Below are 16,895 nucleotides of genomic sequence, written 5' to 3'. Positions count from 1 at the left end.
TAATTTTCATGTTTTGAACGTTAAAGTTAGTATTGGCAGGGAAAAGAAAACAAACAGTATATAAAAGTTCATAAGTGATGTTTATTGCTGCTCAGTGACAATATCCTGACAATGTCATTATGGATTATATTTCACTGTTATATTGTAAATGATCTTTGAAGGCATTTCTTCAAATAGTGTTTTTGACAAACAAAAATATGTGTCATAGAAAATTAGCGGTCCGTGTTTTGTGATTTGACCTCATACTTTCTGCACAAACAAAATTTTAAAATATTTAACATAAGCATATGTGCTAAGACTATCTTTCTCTGGAAGTGGTTATGACACAAATGAAGAATATATTAGACAAACATTACATATAGAAACTTCACAAACTATTACATCACTTCATGAACCGTTATTGCATTGATTCCTTTTACCAAAGATGTTTTGCTGAGGCTTAGAAAAATTTTAAATAAGATAATAGACTGCACATTGTTTTAAACTCTTTTTAACATGTATGCAAAAATACATCATCCATTTCACTAATGAAAGCCATCGATGGATGAGGTTATGTAGTGGTATACGTTAGTCAAAATAGACTTTGGCTTTTTAAAACGCACCATTCACAAAATTCCTACTTGTTTTTCATCATACAGGCATAAGCTTTCGAGTAGGCTGAGCTGCTCACCGACTTCCTAAAATTTATAGTCGAAACACTTTTGAGGTTTTATCTGAAAATTAATTTACGAATTAATACGCTAGACAATAACTAATATTGTGAAAATATAAAAAAAACATCGTGTGTCTTAAAATGTCCAAGCAACGCCCCCCTCTTTTGCGATAACATGGTTTAGTGTGAGATGGCGTGTGTGAACAACAGCAGCAGTCATTCTCTGGGTCGCTTCATAACAGCTTTCGTTCCACGCCGTCCTTCTTACTTGAGCATCGTTGGTCCATCTTTCGGCTTTGTCGGTCAGTGCTTTACGCCTGCGTTAGCGAACTCAAGAGGTGTCTTCGGGCGAGGAATCGGCTTCGTTGGTTCCCTCCTCCAGGATCTCCCTGACTTGTTCAAAAGATTCCGCCTGTCGTATTAACTCCAGTTTTACCTAAGAGGAATGTCAAATATGTGTTTTGTGGTTCTACTAAACAGGGCCAGACAATATGCTACGTTATCATTTTATAAAATATGTAGCTAATATAATAATGTTGTGCTAATGTTGTTCTGCTCTTGGTCACAAATTTTTCTGGTAAGTATAGGTGCCACTCTATCTGTACTTGGGCTGCAATTAGATTATTTTATTAATTGCTTAATCAAGTGTCCATTTACTGGCTAAAAAAACGTGTTTTGATTTCCCTTTTGTTATAGAAAGACAGGAAAGGGATTTGAAATTGAAATTAAACTAGGACTAAGTTATTGGACTGGTCCATAAGTAGAGCAGAAATGTTCTTTTTTTTTTCCCCATAGTAAAAGTAAATGTTTTATTTTGATTCAACACGAAGCTAATTGACCTGCTTACATGGAGGATTGAAAATAATTTAAAAAAATCGTAGTGAGGGTGAAATTTTTAGGATTTGAAATATCTAACTCTGTTTGAAAAATGAATCGGCAAAAAATACTATACTATACTAATACTATATTCGATTAGTTGTCAATTAAGCGATTAATCATTGCAGCACTAATGTGTAATATTCTCAGTGACATTTTTATTTGCTGTTGTGCCGTCAGACTCCATGCATGCCGCCCGCCCCACAAATAGGTCAAGAAAATGGAGTCTTTCAGGCAAAATAAAAACCTCCATCTTTGACGCCCCCCATCCCTGCTCTGTCTCTTACCTGCAGTGACTGAGAGAGTTGGACAAAGTCTCTCTGGACAGTCTGGCAGGTGTCCACCTGAGAGCGAAGGCTGATCACTTGGCTGCGTAGCTCCAAACACTGCTGATGTAAGGCCTCCTGCCAGACAGATCAAAACCAAATTCAAAATGCTGTGTGTTGCTCAGACTAGAATCTTAGAAGATATTCTTTTTTTTTCAGGTTTTGTACTGATCCCTTCAAATTGTGTGTGTGTGTGTGTGTTTTCTCCCATTGCTTCCTTGAGCATGAAGGTTTATCAGAAGCTGACTCACGTTATCGCTATTGAGCACTTTGTTGTTGCCTTGCACATGAGCGAGCGCCACCCGCAGCGCTTCCAGTTCAGTGCGGAGGGCCGACAACTCGTCCCGCAACTGCTCCTTCTGGGCCTCGATTCTCTCGGTCTCCGCTGTTAAGCTGGAAAACTGGACTGTGGAAGAACAAATAACTAATAAATATAAAAAGTGGTACGTTCACTTTTTCATCATTTCATAGGTGATGATTCTAAAGTTGGAAGGAATGAATCAGATACTTTTAGATTTATCCTATGAGTACTTTAAACGCTCACCTTCTAGAACTTCTGAAGTGGTTCCAAGTGTTGAAAAAAAAAGACAAACATTTCAATGTCAATCAAGTTGAAAACAATCCTTTGAATACTAACTAGCAAACAGCAACAATCCAATTACAAACCATTCTCCTCCGCTCGGATGTCAAGCTCCTCTCTCAGGTTGACAATCTCAATGCGGAGACGTTCCTCGCAGTGCGCCGCCTGCTGGTTAGATGAGAGAGCATCAGTTAACGAGCACACCAAATCATATGAACATTGCGCAATAATAACTGTTCAAATGTGGAGGTTCCACTGTATTTCTGTTAATTTGTTATCATGCATTTAAAATAGCTTTAATGAAATGGTTGATTAAATGTTACAAAATGGTAACTGCAGCACTTTTTTTTTTTTTGGAAACAGTAATACGGCACCTGCCGTGATGCTGGGAGCGATGAGGTGGAGCCTGTTACCTCATCCTCATCCGTGTCGCCTTTCAGCCTGGACAGCTCACTGCACACCTTCCTCTGGGACAGGGACAGCTCCGACTGGATTCACACACACAGACATCACACACATGCACTGTTGGAAATTAAAATTCATCAAATTGGTGAAAAAGGGAGAATCCCTGATGCACGGCCCATTTAAGCTCAAAATCATCACTCACCAGTCGATTCTGGACGGCACTTTGTGATTGGGTGAGGGATTTCTGTAATTCCTGAAGGAGGGCCTCTGATGACTGAACCTGAGACTGGAGCACTGATACCTGAACGTGCACACGCATATACAAACGGGAGGCATATGCCCACGTATGTAAATTTGCACAGCATTCTACTGTAAGACTCACAATTTAAGTTGTACCTGTTTGTGTGTGTGCTTGGTCTGTGTTTCCAGTTCCTTCTCCAGTTCCTCCTTCGCATCCGTGAGTCGATTCACCTCCCCTCTCAATTCTATCACCTGCCCAAAGTGATTTTAATCCTCAAACTAAGAATTACACTCGTTTTCATTTGAACAGTGTCATTTTGACATTGTGTTGCACACAAAAATGAATGCGCGTAAACTTAAGGTCACCAATCATTTTGAAACCAAGACCTTGTTTAAAGTAAAGATGTTTGATGAATATATTGTAATGTAATTCGAAGGAATGGTTCGTAGTATATTAAGAATGTCTGACTCAACCCCTCATTAATGGATTTGTGTGTTAATATTGACTATGCCAAATATATATTTTTTATGCACTGTACATAGCACAGTTGTGTATAAAATGTATTTTAATGCAAGACAAAGTGGGAATTTGAAACCATACTTGAGCATTGATTGCATCCCAGTCACTATGGGTGACCAAACGGTGGCCAGCTGGCGGCAGGTAGATGGCTTCCGGAACCAGAGTTCCTGTTGAAACTAGAGAATCTGTGTCTTCCTGAGCATGGAGTTTCCTAGGTAGGGAGGGTGTGTCTATGGAGAACGAGGACAACGACGCAGAGTCGCAGTTCCGCAGCGAAAAATATCCTTCGGTATTAATTGTCTGGGCTTCTCCCTCCTGCGCAAGTTCCGAGTCTGCTTGTTGGGAGGTTAGCCTGTCTGGTGATGTCTGGGAATCATTGGCGCTGGCTTCCGCATCTATTTTGCCTTTCTTTCCACTCCCCTGTTGGATGGAGAATAAAAAAATAATGGCATTGAATGTTATCAAATTGAAATTAATACAGTAAAAAAATGGCACACTAACCTGATTGTGGCTACTAGCTCTTCTCCCCTCAAGTAGAGCTGCTATCCTGGCCTCATACTGTGCTGCCGTCTCTGTAAAGACATCAGGAAATAACAAAATTATGATACCTACAAGGGAGATGAACCATTCGCACACACATTGAAAATTATGGACAGTTAAGCGTCGATAATCCACCAAGCATGAAAGTTAATGGAATGATAGAGGAAGCTCTTTTTCACAATGTCCATTTATTAAATTGCCTAAAGATGTTGAACGATCAATGTTCAAATTTCTGTTGGGCTGATGTGTTTAGAGTAACCGTCATATACATATTAGGCTAAAACAAACCACTTCATGTGTTTCTCTGTCAAATAATTCTGACGTGTAAACTATGCACTGTTTAACACAAGTAAACATGCACTGACCCCTGAGAGCCTCTTGAAGGGACTGGATCTCTTGATCACATTGTTTTTGTAGCTCTGCCAGTTCCTCCCGTTTGCTCAGTTCGCAGATGGTGGCCACACCCTGCCAGTGTTCAACCTGCGCTTGACATTCCACCAGCTGAGCCTGAAGGATGGCTTCTATAAAATGACAAAAAGATGTCATGTTGTTTTGTAAGACTGGATGTCACCACAAGGCTACTGATCTCCCCCAACATTCTTCTGTCAAATTTGTTGAAATGTAAAGATTTGCACTGTACCAATATAAAATACGGAACGACAGCATTAATGATTTTGCGCGGTTTTACACAGCTGGTCCTGCAACTGCTATAAATGATTTTTGTGTAGATCAGGTCACGGTTAATTTAACTGTATTTGGTTGATTGGTTTTGTCAATATTCATATTTGTACGGATGTGCCAAGTTAGAGCAAAAAGTTACCAATGTTTGCAGCATTTATACTTCTGAGAATGTCTTCAACATGGAAGTAAAATTGGTACAGCATGAAATCCTTAACTGAATCAAAAATCACAAAACAAATCAAATTGGGACCTTGTGAATCAAATCAAATTGATTTGGGAAATGTGAATTGATACACAGCCCTATTTTGTGGGGGTGGGGGGGCTCCAGGAAACTTATGCAAACACTTCAGAACAAAGCTTTGGTTTCCTGCTGATCCATCAGCTTGACTGACTATTGTTTTGTTGAGCACTGCTTATTTACTTCTATGTCCTGCTAATTAAATCGTTAAGTCTGCCCCCTGTGTCCTAATATATACCCTGAATAATATGCATTGATGCCTTAAAAATTTGCATGTACATGCATAGTTGCAAATATTTACTTTTTAAATTATTCCAAGTACATATTGCAACAAGATGACTACTACAACAGCAGTAGTAGCATTAATATGAAATAAAACATTTCGACTGGTATTTTACGAAAGGTAAACGTACGCGGTGTTATATTATAATACAAGCGTTGGTTAAAAAAAATGACAAGCTAAAAAAGCTAACTGCGAGCCTTCAGACCTATGACGTCATAAGATGGACGCTCGATAGGAGAACTGATGTATGACGTAATATTTATTACGATGACATTATTACTGTGGGGCTTCTTTCCTACTGTGATTATGTCTAAGAAGTTAGATGATTGACCAAGCTCACACAAGTAGAGAAAACTGGAGTGCAGTAAGGTCTCAGCACACAACCGGCGAGCTAGTGATGCTAAATGCTAACACTGTCACATTACTTGCAGCTTCAACAGGTTTCATAAATGTGTGACAAGTTCGCGTTTACTTGGGGCTATCGATACACACCCTCTCTGCTTACACGCGAAAAATGTCACATATCCCATGCAGTATAATTTTGTATTTGTACCTGGGTCTTCTCTTTTTGAGTTCATCCTTTCGTCAGACAGCTCCATCAGAAGAAGAAAAATGTCACAACCAACAGCCGACCGACGATGACCTTGCGCAAGGCATTTTAGCAAGAAAAAAAAAAGACTAGTGTGGAAATGATCACTAGTAGAGTTTCGACTTCAGGAAACAACTTTCCCCGGTCTAAGCCTGCGGAAATCGCGTCAACCTCCTTCCTGTGTCCGCCTACCTTTCTGTCTGCCTGGAATTTTGCTTGAAGAAAAAATACTAACAGGACTGCAGAAAGTTGACTAAAATCTAAGACATTCTCGTGGCCATGACATCAGAATGCATAAGTTGTATAAATGTATGTTGTTCGGTTTGGACAAATCTTGCATAGCCTTATAATGATATTTTAATGGTCGTGGCCATTTAGTGAATCTAATGAAATAAAACGGAAAATGTATAATCTCTCCAATACAAACTTTAGTCACAAAAAATAATTATGACAGTATAACTGCGCATGTTCGGAATCAGATACCGTGAAATTATATTTTATTATATTTTATTATATTCATTTTACTCCGTTGTGAACTGTCCTGTCTGTCTGAGCAAGTGGACCCTCTAGTGTTTAAAATTGGAATCGGCACTATATGAGTATTGTGATATCACTTCGAAAAGAATACGTAGTGTTTTATTCCGCGAATTCTGCGTTACTTTGGACCTAAGTGCCATAAAACAAGTGTTTTATGTGCCCTTTCGCTGCTGTGATTTTCAGTAAAGTGAAAGCATTCCACAAATCCCAAAGTGACAATTACTGTGTAGCAATTTTTTCATCATAAAAAAACGAAACAAATTCATCAATTTGTTTATATAACAAAAACAGAGTTTAAAATAAAATCTGAAGACAGAGTAAATGTTTTATAAGTTGAACATTTTATTTCGGTAGAGATCTTAAAAAAGGAAACAGGTGTGCAACCCTAAAACTTAACAATACAGTACTTGCAAAAAAAAAAAAAAGGTTAAATGTTTCGGCTTTTTTGCTTCAACGTTCTGCATTTGAAGTACAAAACACTATAAATGCTGGTAAGTGTCAACCCCCCCAAAGAAAGAAAAAAATCTAAACAAAACCAGTGCCATATGATTATTACCCGAAGATCAGTGTCTCGGATGAAGAAGTGAAAATACTTTGCAAAAGTTAACTTATTTAGAGCGCCATTAGACTGGAATCATTTGACTAGAGCAGAATGAAAGCACAAATCCATAAATAATGAATAAAAAGTAATAAGGCCTGTTTGTTACAAGGCCTGACTCCTCAGATAATTTTTCACTGCGTGAAAATAAGGAGTATGTAGGAGGTTTCAGTGGATTTAATTCAAATGGAGTTAGCATCAAAAGTTATTGCTGTGTCCAAATGGCAGTGCTTTTTTTGTTGATTTATGTTTGGTCCTAATGTGTCTATTTCAATTTTTAGTTCATGTCATGATCGCTGACACTCTGCCGCAGATATTCTTCATACAGCTTTTTCTGAAAGGCAAAAGTATAAAACATTAGCATACGAAAAAAAGCTGTTGTTTATTCCAATACTATGTAAAAAAAAATAAAAAAAAAATAGCATCACCACATGCACTACCTTTTTGGTCTTTGCCACCTCCTGAACAAAGTCCAACTTCTCCTGCAGCTGTCTTTTCTGCTTTCCTGACAGAGTTGGTTGAGTCCTGTAAAGAGTAAACACAACTTGTACAAAATTATATTTTTTATTAATTATCCCTGAGAGTGGCGCATACTTGACTATGTGACAGCTAGAACAATTACGGTAAATGCTTTCACTAGATAGCAGAAGACCAAAGTCATCTGTGTTTCCAGCTGTTGCCATTCATGCAACAGAATGATATTTTCATAAAGAAAATTTAAGTGCACCTTAGAGGCACCAGGCTACTTTCTATTTGGTTGCTTAGCAACCAGCACAAATATGCATAGTTTGAGCTCGGCAATCATCCTCACTGCAAACTACAACTACTAAAATATAACACGTATTTTTACACATATTTCTGACTAAAAAGACAATATGTGTAATGACATTACTCTTCATGTATCCCTAGTAGGGGATCTCATTCTGTTTGTGTACTGTAGGTGTGCCAAAAGATTTCCTTAAAGCTTTCTTATTGATATCATGGCTTCTTAGCAAAAGAGACTTGCGATGTGTTTGTGATACCTAAAAGCGAATCGTGCAATGATGAGCAGCAGGAAGGAGGCAAAAACCATCCCACCGCAGCCGTAAATCTGCTGCTCCCTAGACAGCGATTCAAACATGCGCACTACTGGAATCTAGAGATACAAAAAGAGACACACATGACTGCTTCAGAACTGACAGCTCAATAAACAAAAACAACACAAGAAAAAGGAGAGTTAGCCGGCTCACCAGATAAAGGGAGAGGGCTTCAATGCCTTGGTGGCCCAAAGCTATTTCCAGAACCTCCTTAGAGAGCATGCCCAGCAGCAGTACAGCCAAAAGAGTCATGGGGATGCTGAACCCCAGTAGTGTCAGAAAGCAGGACTTGCAGCGCGCCCGTCGGTTCTCACTACTGAGCTGCCTTTAAGATAGAAGGTGTATGTCATTTTCTTTGGCCGGAATAACAGTGTGAGAGTTAAATACAGTACAAGATTAGTTTTGTTTTAACAATAAGAGATTTGATTATTTTTCCTCTTTTTGCTGCGTGTGGTACCTGTCGGTGGTCATTTTATGAGTGATGGCTTCGCTAATGATGTCACAGTCCTTCTCCAGAGAGTTGAGTGTATTCTGGACCGTCTGATTGATGGTTCTCTCAATGGTGCGACACACTTCCTCAATCTGGTTGACACAGCGGCTTGGCTAAAAACGAAAATCCCATTAGACGCTTGATAATATTGGATAATTTGTTGGCTGGAAAAATTAAGACTCAAAGTTGGACCGCCATCTAAATGTACCTTGTTTGGATTAGGAATGTAGATGGTGGGCATGTCAAAGCCACATTTGTTAAGTCCCGGTCGCTTGCAGAGCTCCTGGACAATCTGCATCATTACTCTCTGGAAAACATGAAAGATAGTGAGAAGGAGCACAAATTTGCTAAATGTCCTTTGTTTCAATTTGTTGTTGAACCTTACCTGTCTGTCAGACTCTCCCCCAGCCTCGTCCGCCTTACTGAGGTAGAAACGCAGCCGATCCCCATGTTTTTCATTCAGGGCCTCCACAATGTTGAGGGTACGTTTGCACAGAGCCTGACCCATCGGGTCAAAAAAGACCAGAATCAGGTCACAGAGATCGCCTGAGGACGGACATGGGGTAGGTTATTCCTGACCACACCACTCAGCAGAACAATTTGTTAAGGAGTACGACACTACCTAGCCACAAGACAACTTCATCCACGTCAAAGGGATACTTCATATCGCCATCCACCAACCCCGGCGAGTCCACAAAAGTCACCAGGCTGAAACGTTTCTGCCGGGATGTGCAAATTTCTGTGCTCAGATACTCTGATACACCTAGAAAGCAGACAGCGGAAAAAAGGAGATTAAACAATTCAGATTTAAGTCTTATTTTCATTGCTTATTTTTATTTTGATTGCTATTATAAAACGTGTTAATCTTGTTGTTTTTGTCTTCTCGCTGGACAACTTTCCTGCAAAATAAATGAACCGCAAGAATACATATTTGTTTGTGTGTCATCATACAGCACTTGGTTCTGATCAAACTGAAGTGGTATTCCAAGAATCCTCATTCATCATCCAAAAGTGCATTTATAGATAGAGTTTTGACTGTGTTTTCCATAGAAAAGTGACAAATCTCTCAAACATGTCTTTGGAAGCTCACCTTTGAACTGTTGCAGAGGCTTGAAATGGGGATATAAATGAAGGGTGGCATTTCCCTACAAGAACACACAAGAACACAAGATTTCCTGTTATCTTCATACATAAATATAGTTATATTGCTTATCTGGGGCTTATAACAAAACTTAAATATAAGTCTTACTGTGAGGGATTCCCTTTTGCGGCCACTTGTAACAAAACTGAATCCTTGGGTCTCGATGGCAACACCAGTTCGCTGGATGTGCTCTTCAACGTACCTGAAAGCCAAAACGACTTGTCATGGAACTGAATTTAGGTTGACGCCCCCTAAAATGATAATAACTATTTCTTTAAAGCCTTTCTTGCTTTTACAAAAAAAATAAAATAAATAAATCACCAGTTGATAAAAGAACTTTTCCCAGCAGAGTGGTTGCCCATCAGCATCACAGTGATTTTCTTCCTGGGGGCCAGCAACTTTACATCCACAGATTCAGCCACGGCAATCAAACCTAAAACCATCCATAAATATTTTAAGAGTTATGAACTTGGGCACGGCAGCTCACATTCTTTAGCGCATACAGAGATGCAAAATTTTGAGATATCGCGGTTACGGACGGCAAACCACAAACGGCTGTGCTTGGTGCAATCTATGACAAACCAGCACGTCCAGGCTGAATTTAAAGCAAAGTAACAAAGACACAAGCAAATGTTGGCTCTGATAAGGATCCCCAAAGTACTGCAGTACAGCAGGGTACAACAGCTAGCTTACAATTAGCTCCCAGCATTGGGGAGGGTCCGATCGGGGCTTGCTAGCATGTCCGCGGGCTAAAGTTTCGCTATTAAGCGGGATGCTCAGCCAACTCACCACTGTTTGGGTCCGTGTATAGTTGATGACAATCCCGCAAAATACGCTCATCGCAGCTCACACCGCCAGATATCGAGTCCGCATTTGCTGCGCTTCTGCTTTTGCTTTTTCCAGTCATCGTTGCTTTCAAATACGGACCTTTATTATTTTTTTTAGTAAACCATCTATAGCTGCAGCTCCAACTTGCAATGGGCGAAAGTTCCTTGTCTAGTTTGAATCGCCCCGGTACGCCGAAACGCAGAAAAGCGACGTAATAACCAGGCCACGTCGCCGACTTGAGCGGCTTTTTTTGCGCAATGGTTTGTGGGAATTGTAGTTTTTAAATCACTAAATGACCAACTGTTTAGTATTTTGCTTTAAGATGGTTCTTTTTAATTAAAGAGTCAAGGAGGGTAACAATGAAAACATTACTCGTCCATTTATCATTTTAAAGATGGTATCATGCATTAAATTACATTAATATAAACTATATAGATTGTTCCGGAGCCAAGATCAAATCCAAAACCTCCGCATGTGAGGCGGACAAACAAATGCAGACTGGAAATGTAAGAAGTGCATTTGATTTTATTGGAACTCTGCACTTGTATCAAACGTAAAAGGTATCTAATTCCAAAAAAATATAGAGACATTTTTAAAGCCAGGACATATTCGAAAGTAATAATCATACTTTGCAAGTGGCTATACTAAATGTTTGTCAGTCGGTCTAGCGCTGATGTCATAAAATCCCAAACCCAAACAATACAAGTTTTCCCTTTTTGTCTAGGAGACAATCAACCAGCACATCTATGAAGAAATTTCTCAAATTGAAATGATTTACTGAATGAGAGGAAACCAAAATTGTAGAAATGCAATGCTCACAGTGCCCTGAGCATAAAAATAATACCTATGTGCAGGAGTTCATCTCTGCTCACTCTGGCTCAGTGTGATTTTCATTCAATATAAATGAAGGTGTGTCAAAGAAACTTATCTTTGGATTTGAGACACCTTGTGAACAAGTTGTCATCAGGAACTCTCATACATTCAATCAAATTTTTCAATTTTTCTCTTTTTACAATTGGAGCTCATGGAGTGCAATTCGTTCAACTAAAGCTATCTTTGAGTGTTCAGGGTTTAATTTTCAGACATTTACCCGTAAAAATACAGCAGATTGCACTGTTTGTATTAATTTCCACATAATCAAGGCACATCTTGGAAAGTAATTACAGGGGTGCAAGATTAGTAATGTTAATACAGTTACAGGACATTATACAATACATACATTTCTATGTACTTATATGACTCATTGTATTAGTTAAGATGAAAATGTGGTCATTCATTTCTTTTCACATGTAATCAGACCATGAAAGTTCATTGTGATTGTACTCTTATCCTATTTAAATTAACGGAGCTAATTGTGTTGTTCGCACATGACCACATTGGGCTAGTTTGATCCTTGTACACAATGAATATATTAGCATAATTTTCAGCAACAGAAATAATGTTCCCCTTGTCTTTCGTCGCATGTTAAGCTTCCCCCGGATCAGATGTTGCTGCACAGCGTGTTCGTGTCATGCACACACAGGAGAGGGCTAGACAACACTGAGGTTGTTTGGTGTACATAAAGAATCTATCATCTTTTAATTGGAGATATACACTGAAAGATGTCACTGCTAAAATGTTTCCCACATTGTTATGGCAGCCCTTTGTCAGCAACTACCAGTGGGATTTCCGCTCTTTGGCAACCAGCTCCAGTAAATGAGAGTGGCTAGCATAGAGTGGGAAGGACGAGTCGACATCAACCCACTGTACTTGGCCTGCGTCATCGCCAGCTTGCAACGGCAGCTCGCTCACACTGTTGCCTGAGTATAAACAGAAAGAAAAAATGTATTCACCAAGCACGGTAAACACTCAAGTGTCCTGCAAATGTTGTGGTGAAATAATGAAATGGTGCATATTTCCCCCGCGTAATCCATACCATTTTCATCGTGGAAATTGAAGGCAACAGTCTCTATCCAAGCGTTATCAGTGTTTCTTGGATCATCTACATATCCTTTAAACACCTGCAAAACAAAATGAGTATTTTTTTTAAGATTACCCACATTCAATGTAAAAGAAATCCTAAAACAGTTTATCACATTTAGTTTATCATGAATGCATGTTTATTTTTTCAAACATATTCACATTTTTCTTGGGCAAACATGCTAGTGAAAATGGTTTTTTGCCTTTGTCAGTGACAGACCTCAAAACCAGGTGATTTGAAGAGCTGAGTAACGCGCTCATGAATTTTGGATTTCTCTAATGGCGGTAATCCCAGCGAATTCAATGCTTCTTCCGAAAACTCTCGCTGAAGCGTGAGAGAAACCTTCTCCCCTGGATCAACCATCCCCTACAAAAGAGACAAGGATGTGAGTTTCCTCCCCGAAAATTGTGGCGGAAGTAACATGGATAGGAAAGTGCACAACACATTTCAGCAAAAAGTGAAAAAGGCTACCCACGCCTGGAATGGCCCATTCCCCGCAATCTTTTCTCTTGATGGATACAAATTGCAAGATGGGCTTTTTGGAGACATGGTGAAAAATCTTTTCTCCTTTAGCATCTACTTTCCATCTGCCGACAACAAGAAATGATACGGTACAGTCAAGCTGCAGCAGGCGCAAGGTTAGGTTTAATTTGAAAGAGGGCAAGCTTAAAAATGTCATGTATAGATAACAGTATACAGAAAAACGCGTATTACCTTGTGACAATAGGATCTGCGGCATGATTGGGTCCCCATCGCCCCAGCAAACCTCTACCCGTCATCCCCGTGCGCCCATGAGGATTTCTGAGGAAATGTTGACAAAATACATGACATTGATTTGACGACCAGTCCAGAGGGTGTACAATGTGTCTTGCCTCAAGTCATGAGGATAGCTTCCGGGTATTTGCTCCCCTAATGAGGACAAGCAACATAGAAAATGGACTGATGGATAACAGTGCGTTGCTCAAATTAATCAAAAACTTTGGACACAACAAGCCCATATCTCCATAGCTTCTGTAGTGTGAAAATTCTGGCAGGAAAAAAATATTTTCATGTTTTAGTTATTTAATCGTATGGTGAATTTATTTTTTATTAATATGTGTGTAGGAATATGTGTGCTGTTTCTATTGAATCATATATTCTTATCCATCAATTTTGTACACTAGTTTTTACTATTGCAGCACAGACTCGAAACAAACATATCAGATATTTTAGTACGCTTTCCTGACATTTTCAGTCACATCTTAGAGCACAAGTCTGTCCCGTTAGTTGCATGGCATTATGGCTCATATTGGTGGCGGAAAAAGACATTTACATGATTTGCCTTGGTTTTATTTTTGTTTATTACAAAATGCTAGCATTTGAACCATTGTGTGTAAACTTTTTAATCCAGTTTGCATTTAGAAAAAGGCAAATATCCGTGCTTACATTTACACTGTTACCAGTGAGAACTGAACTCATTCTGCCCGCAAAGAAGTCAGATAATTGAACCACAGGATTATCAGTGGCACATACATTATAGTAGATTACCTTTGTTTTCATTCATTCATTTTACGTTTGATGTGCACGTAATATGATGTGAACGTGAATTAGCTAATGCCTCAGTCAAACCCATAATACAGATATTAAGAACAACTACATATTTTAACAAGGCTGCATATTTGTAATGCGCATTATATTAAGGACATTAGACTTATGCATTTGTAAAAGGGAATATGGGAAACTGTCCAAAAGCTTCATAGCATTATTTTCTACTTCTCTTGATACTTAGTGATCTTACAGTGGCTTTCCATCTTCCACTTTGTAGTCGCCCTCAAAGCTTCTCCTGTCCACAGCGCCATCCAAAGCATTGAACTGTGGTGAGAATGAGCTGCAATATAAACAAAAATTAATCAAGATTTTTGTTTCTCCAAACTTGATCAAAACCGTACATTCGCAACCATTGAGAGTGGATTAAGTTCATTATGTCCCTAAGAAAGGACAAGCTAGCAAAATGCATCACCGACCACTGCTTATACATATATGATGCTCACCCAATTTCAGGATCTGCCCATGCTGGCTGACTGGCCACTGAAGGATGGGTGTAGTTGACCGGATCATATCCTGAGAAACTCTGATTCCACTCTACCTGGGAATGAGTCACTGGGAAGCGCATAATTTTGGAGCCTGGGTACTCGGGGCATCTGGACTTAAAGTGTACAGAAGATCTCATTGTGCAGACACTCTTGGAGCGGTTGGAAGAACTTGAACTGAAGAGGGCGATTGATGGACTGATTCTGAAAGGACGGTAAACTGAGAAGGGTGTGGCAGCCCTGCGGGGAAGAAAATTTCCTGACTTAAGTGACAATCCTTCTGCACAACGCACACCGTATAGATAACAAAAACAAGCTGATCAACGGTAATACTATCTTTAGTACAAATGATAACAGTATGAATAATAATAATAATTTACAAAACTGCCTTCCGGTTACACCATTATTACCCATGATCTCCACAGGTTTCCATTACTCCAAGCAGCGTTAAGTATTTATGAGTAGCTACAAACCAAACCTGGGTCCGTAGGTTTTCACTGCAGACGGGAAGTCCAAAAGGGTGAGCGCTACACGAATCGGAATGAGAAAGTTTTGTTGCAATACAAAACGTATCATTCCTCGAACCAAGGATTCAATAAATTAGAGTGCGTTGTATAAACAACACATCACGTAGCATTGGCGACGTGACCAGGAAGTGCACTCGCTGATTGCGTAATGACGTAGACAAGGGGCGCGGTCAAAGTTGCACTCGTTCCTACAAGTCTAAAGATCAGAGTTACTTTTTGGGGGAAGGGGACATGTAATCACAAGAATTTATTAGGGATAAAACTGCAATAAAGGGATCGTTTGATGAATCGTTGTTTTACTAAATGTTAACCATTCATCAAAATTGTAATAAGTACATAAGGTGCTGCAGGGTAAACTTAGGACCAGCCATTTTCAGACTGTCTTTAACTGAAAGCAATGGAAAATAAATAAGTTCCTGGAAATGAATGTATGTTTGTTTGTTTGTTTGTTTTTTTAGCTGCACTTGACAAATTTGTCAAACTGCAAGATATTGCTTGTGCACAGCCCAATTCATGTTTGATGTTTGATCGGTGCACGGCCCAATTCAAATCCAGATCAAATTCAGTTCTGGATTCTGGCGTTGCTATTTGGCTTTGCTATTGCAAAAACTTCATCATCTGTTTCATCTCATCTTTTGTTGATTTTGACCTTTACTCAGCCTTTGAGCCTATGTCTTCCTGCAAAATAATGTTCCTCTTTTACTTCAGCTTTCGAGCATACGCCTGAATGTTTTTTGCTTTGTGTTTCAAATTGTTCAGAATTCCCTCCCCCATGAGTAAGGCCCCAGTTCCAGGTGATAAAAAGCAGTCTTTAAGAATGATGACTGGTACCCCACCCCATACACTAGCTGTTCAGGAAAATTCATACATTTTCCAGAAATTCCTATTGCTATCATGCCCCCTGTTCAGACCTTTGAAGTAGATAGAGAATTGTTGTCATGTGCACCTACTAAACAGCCTTCATTTTTTGAACTTTGGTTCAGCTCCATGCCCCAGTTACATTATTATTGCTCAGAAGAAGGTTGATGTTGATTGTATCACCATTGTTTCACCAATAGAGGAAATTCAGCCGGGCCCATCCTCATTGGAAGCAAAAATGTATGCCACTACAATGTGGTGAAAAATATTGCAGACAGCAGCTCCAATGTATGCTATACTATCATGCTTTACAAAGAGACTGAAGGAAAAGTCGCCATTGCCTTGACCGAGAAAGCAGCGTGGCTAAAATGTGATGCATGCACATTGAGAGCAATGTGGTATTTTTGCGTTTTGAAAACTTGTGTGAGTCAAGGAAGCGACACTGCCACAAATGTGACTGTAATGTTTCACTCTGTTGCTAACAATGAGGCTTTGACCATTATGGATCCAGTTATTGTGACTGATAATGCTCCTGACTTGCTCGCAGTTACACAGATGAACAAGATGGCACACGTTTGATGCTTTTCCCGTACTCTCAATTTCCGTAGCTGCTCACTTGGAAAAGTTTATTTTTATATCTTGTTTGTCATAAATGTCCTGATAAACATTAATGTTTTCAATTTGAGCAACAATTTTTCACATAATATTTTGGTACTGCAATGAAAAATGTATTTTGAAATGAAAAATGTATTTTCTTTTACTTTAGTAAGATACAAATGCACTTTTTATTTTATTTTATACCATAAAAGTATACAGTTTATTGCTAGCTTCAAAGAGTAAAAGTTGTCCACGTGCTGTTTTGTGTGAAATGGCATGTTCCT

The 16,895-nt window shown here is 39.2% G+C and overlaps 3 protein-coding genes across 4 annotated transcripts; all 3 read right to left on the bottom strand.

Annotated features, from left to right (window-relative positions):
• Nucleotides 1-61: 61 nt before the first annotated feature.
• rabep2 (rabaptin, RAB GTPase binding effector protein 2) lies at nt 62-6,089 on the bottom strand. Of its 2 annotated transcripts, none has more exons than XM_088436717.1 (11): nt 5,895-6,089; nt 4,505-4,660; nt 4,101-4,171; nt 3,681-4,019; nt 3,236-3,331; nt 3,042-3,140; nt 2,809-2,922; nt 2,521-2,602; nt 2,106-2,260; nt 1,816-1,932; nt 62-1,088 (listed from the first exon to the last, which is right to left on the bottom strand). In XM_088436717.1, the coding sequence occupies exons 1-11, from the start codon at nt 5,938-5,940 to the stop codon at nt 984-986; spliced, it is 1,380 nt and encodes a 459-aa protein (XP_088292843.1). In that variant the 5' UTR covers nt 5,941-6,089; the 3' UTR covers nt 62-983. The 2 variants fall into 2 exon arrangements, with proteins under 2 accessions (XP_088292843.1, XP_088292844.1); XM_088436718.1 differs by having other exon boundaries at nt 2,848-2,922.
• A 696-nt stretch (nt 6,090-6,785) lies between these two features.
• On the bottom strand, nt 6,786-10,840 carry LOC148410678 (uncharacterized). Its single transcript, XM_088437151.1, has 12 exons — nt 10,562-10,840; nt 10,094-10,205; nt 9,881-9,974; nt 9,722-9,776; nt 9,254-9,394; nt 9,017-9,177; nt 8,840-8,938; nt 8,599-8,744; nt 8,295-8,466; nt 8,088-8,200; nt 7,506-7,590; nt 6,786-7,399 (listed from the first exon to the last, which is right to left on the bottom strand). The coding sequence occupies exons 1-12, from the start codon at nt 10,677-10,679 to the stop codon at nt 7,343-7,345; spliced, it is 1,353 nt and encodes a 450-aa protein (XP_088293277.1). The 5' UTR covers nt 10,680-10,840; the 3' UTR covers nt 6,786-7,342.
• Nucleotides 10,841-11,107: 267 nt separating this feature from the next.
• nudt9 (nudix (nucleoside diphosphate linked moiety X)-type motif 9) lies at nt 11,108-15,297 on the bottom strand. The gene is made up of 8 exons (XM_088436076.1): nt 15,108-15,297; nt 14,591-14,869; nt 14,338-14,427; nt 13,275-13,361; nt 13,036-13,147; nt 12,780-12,926; nt 12,516-12,600; nt 11,108-12,399 (listed from the first exon to the last, which is right to left on the bottom strand). Exons 1-8 carry the CDS (start codon nt 15,203-15,205, stop codon nt 12,254-12,256), a joined length of 1,044 nt encoding a protein of 347 aa, XP_088292202.1. The 5' UTR covers nt 15,206-15,297; the 3' UTR covers nt 11,108-12,253.
• Between the last annotated feature and the right edge of the window lie 1,598 nt (nt 15,298-16,895).

This window comes from Hippichthys cyanospilos, chromosome 16, assembly GCF_059441005.1.
Source record: "Hippichthys cyanospilos isolate Australia breed blue-spotted pipefish chromosome 16, RoL_Hcya_1.0, whole genome shotgun sequence".
NCBI classification, from domain to species: domain Eukaryota; kingdom Metazoa; phylum Chordata; class Actinopteri; order Syngnathiformes; family Syngnathidae; genus Hippichthys; species Hippichthys cyanospilos.
This window is presented reverse-complemented; position numbering and strand designations above follow the sequence as displayed.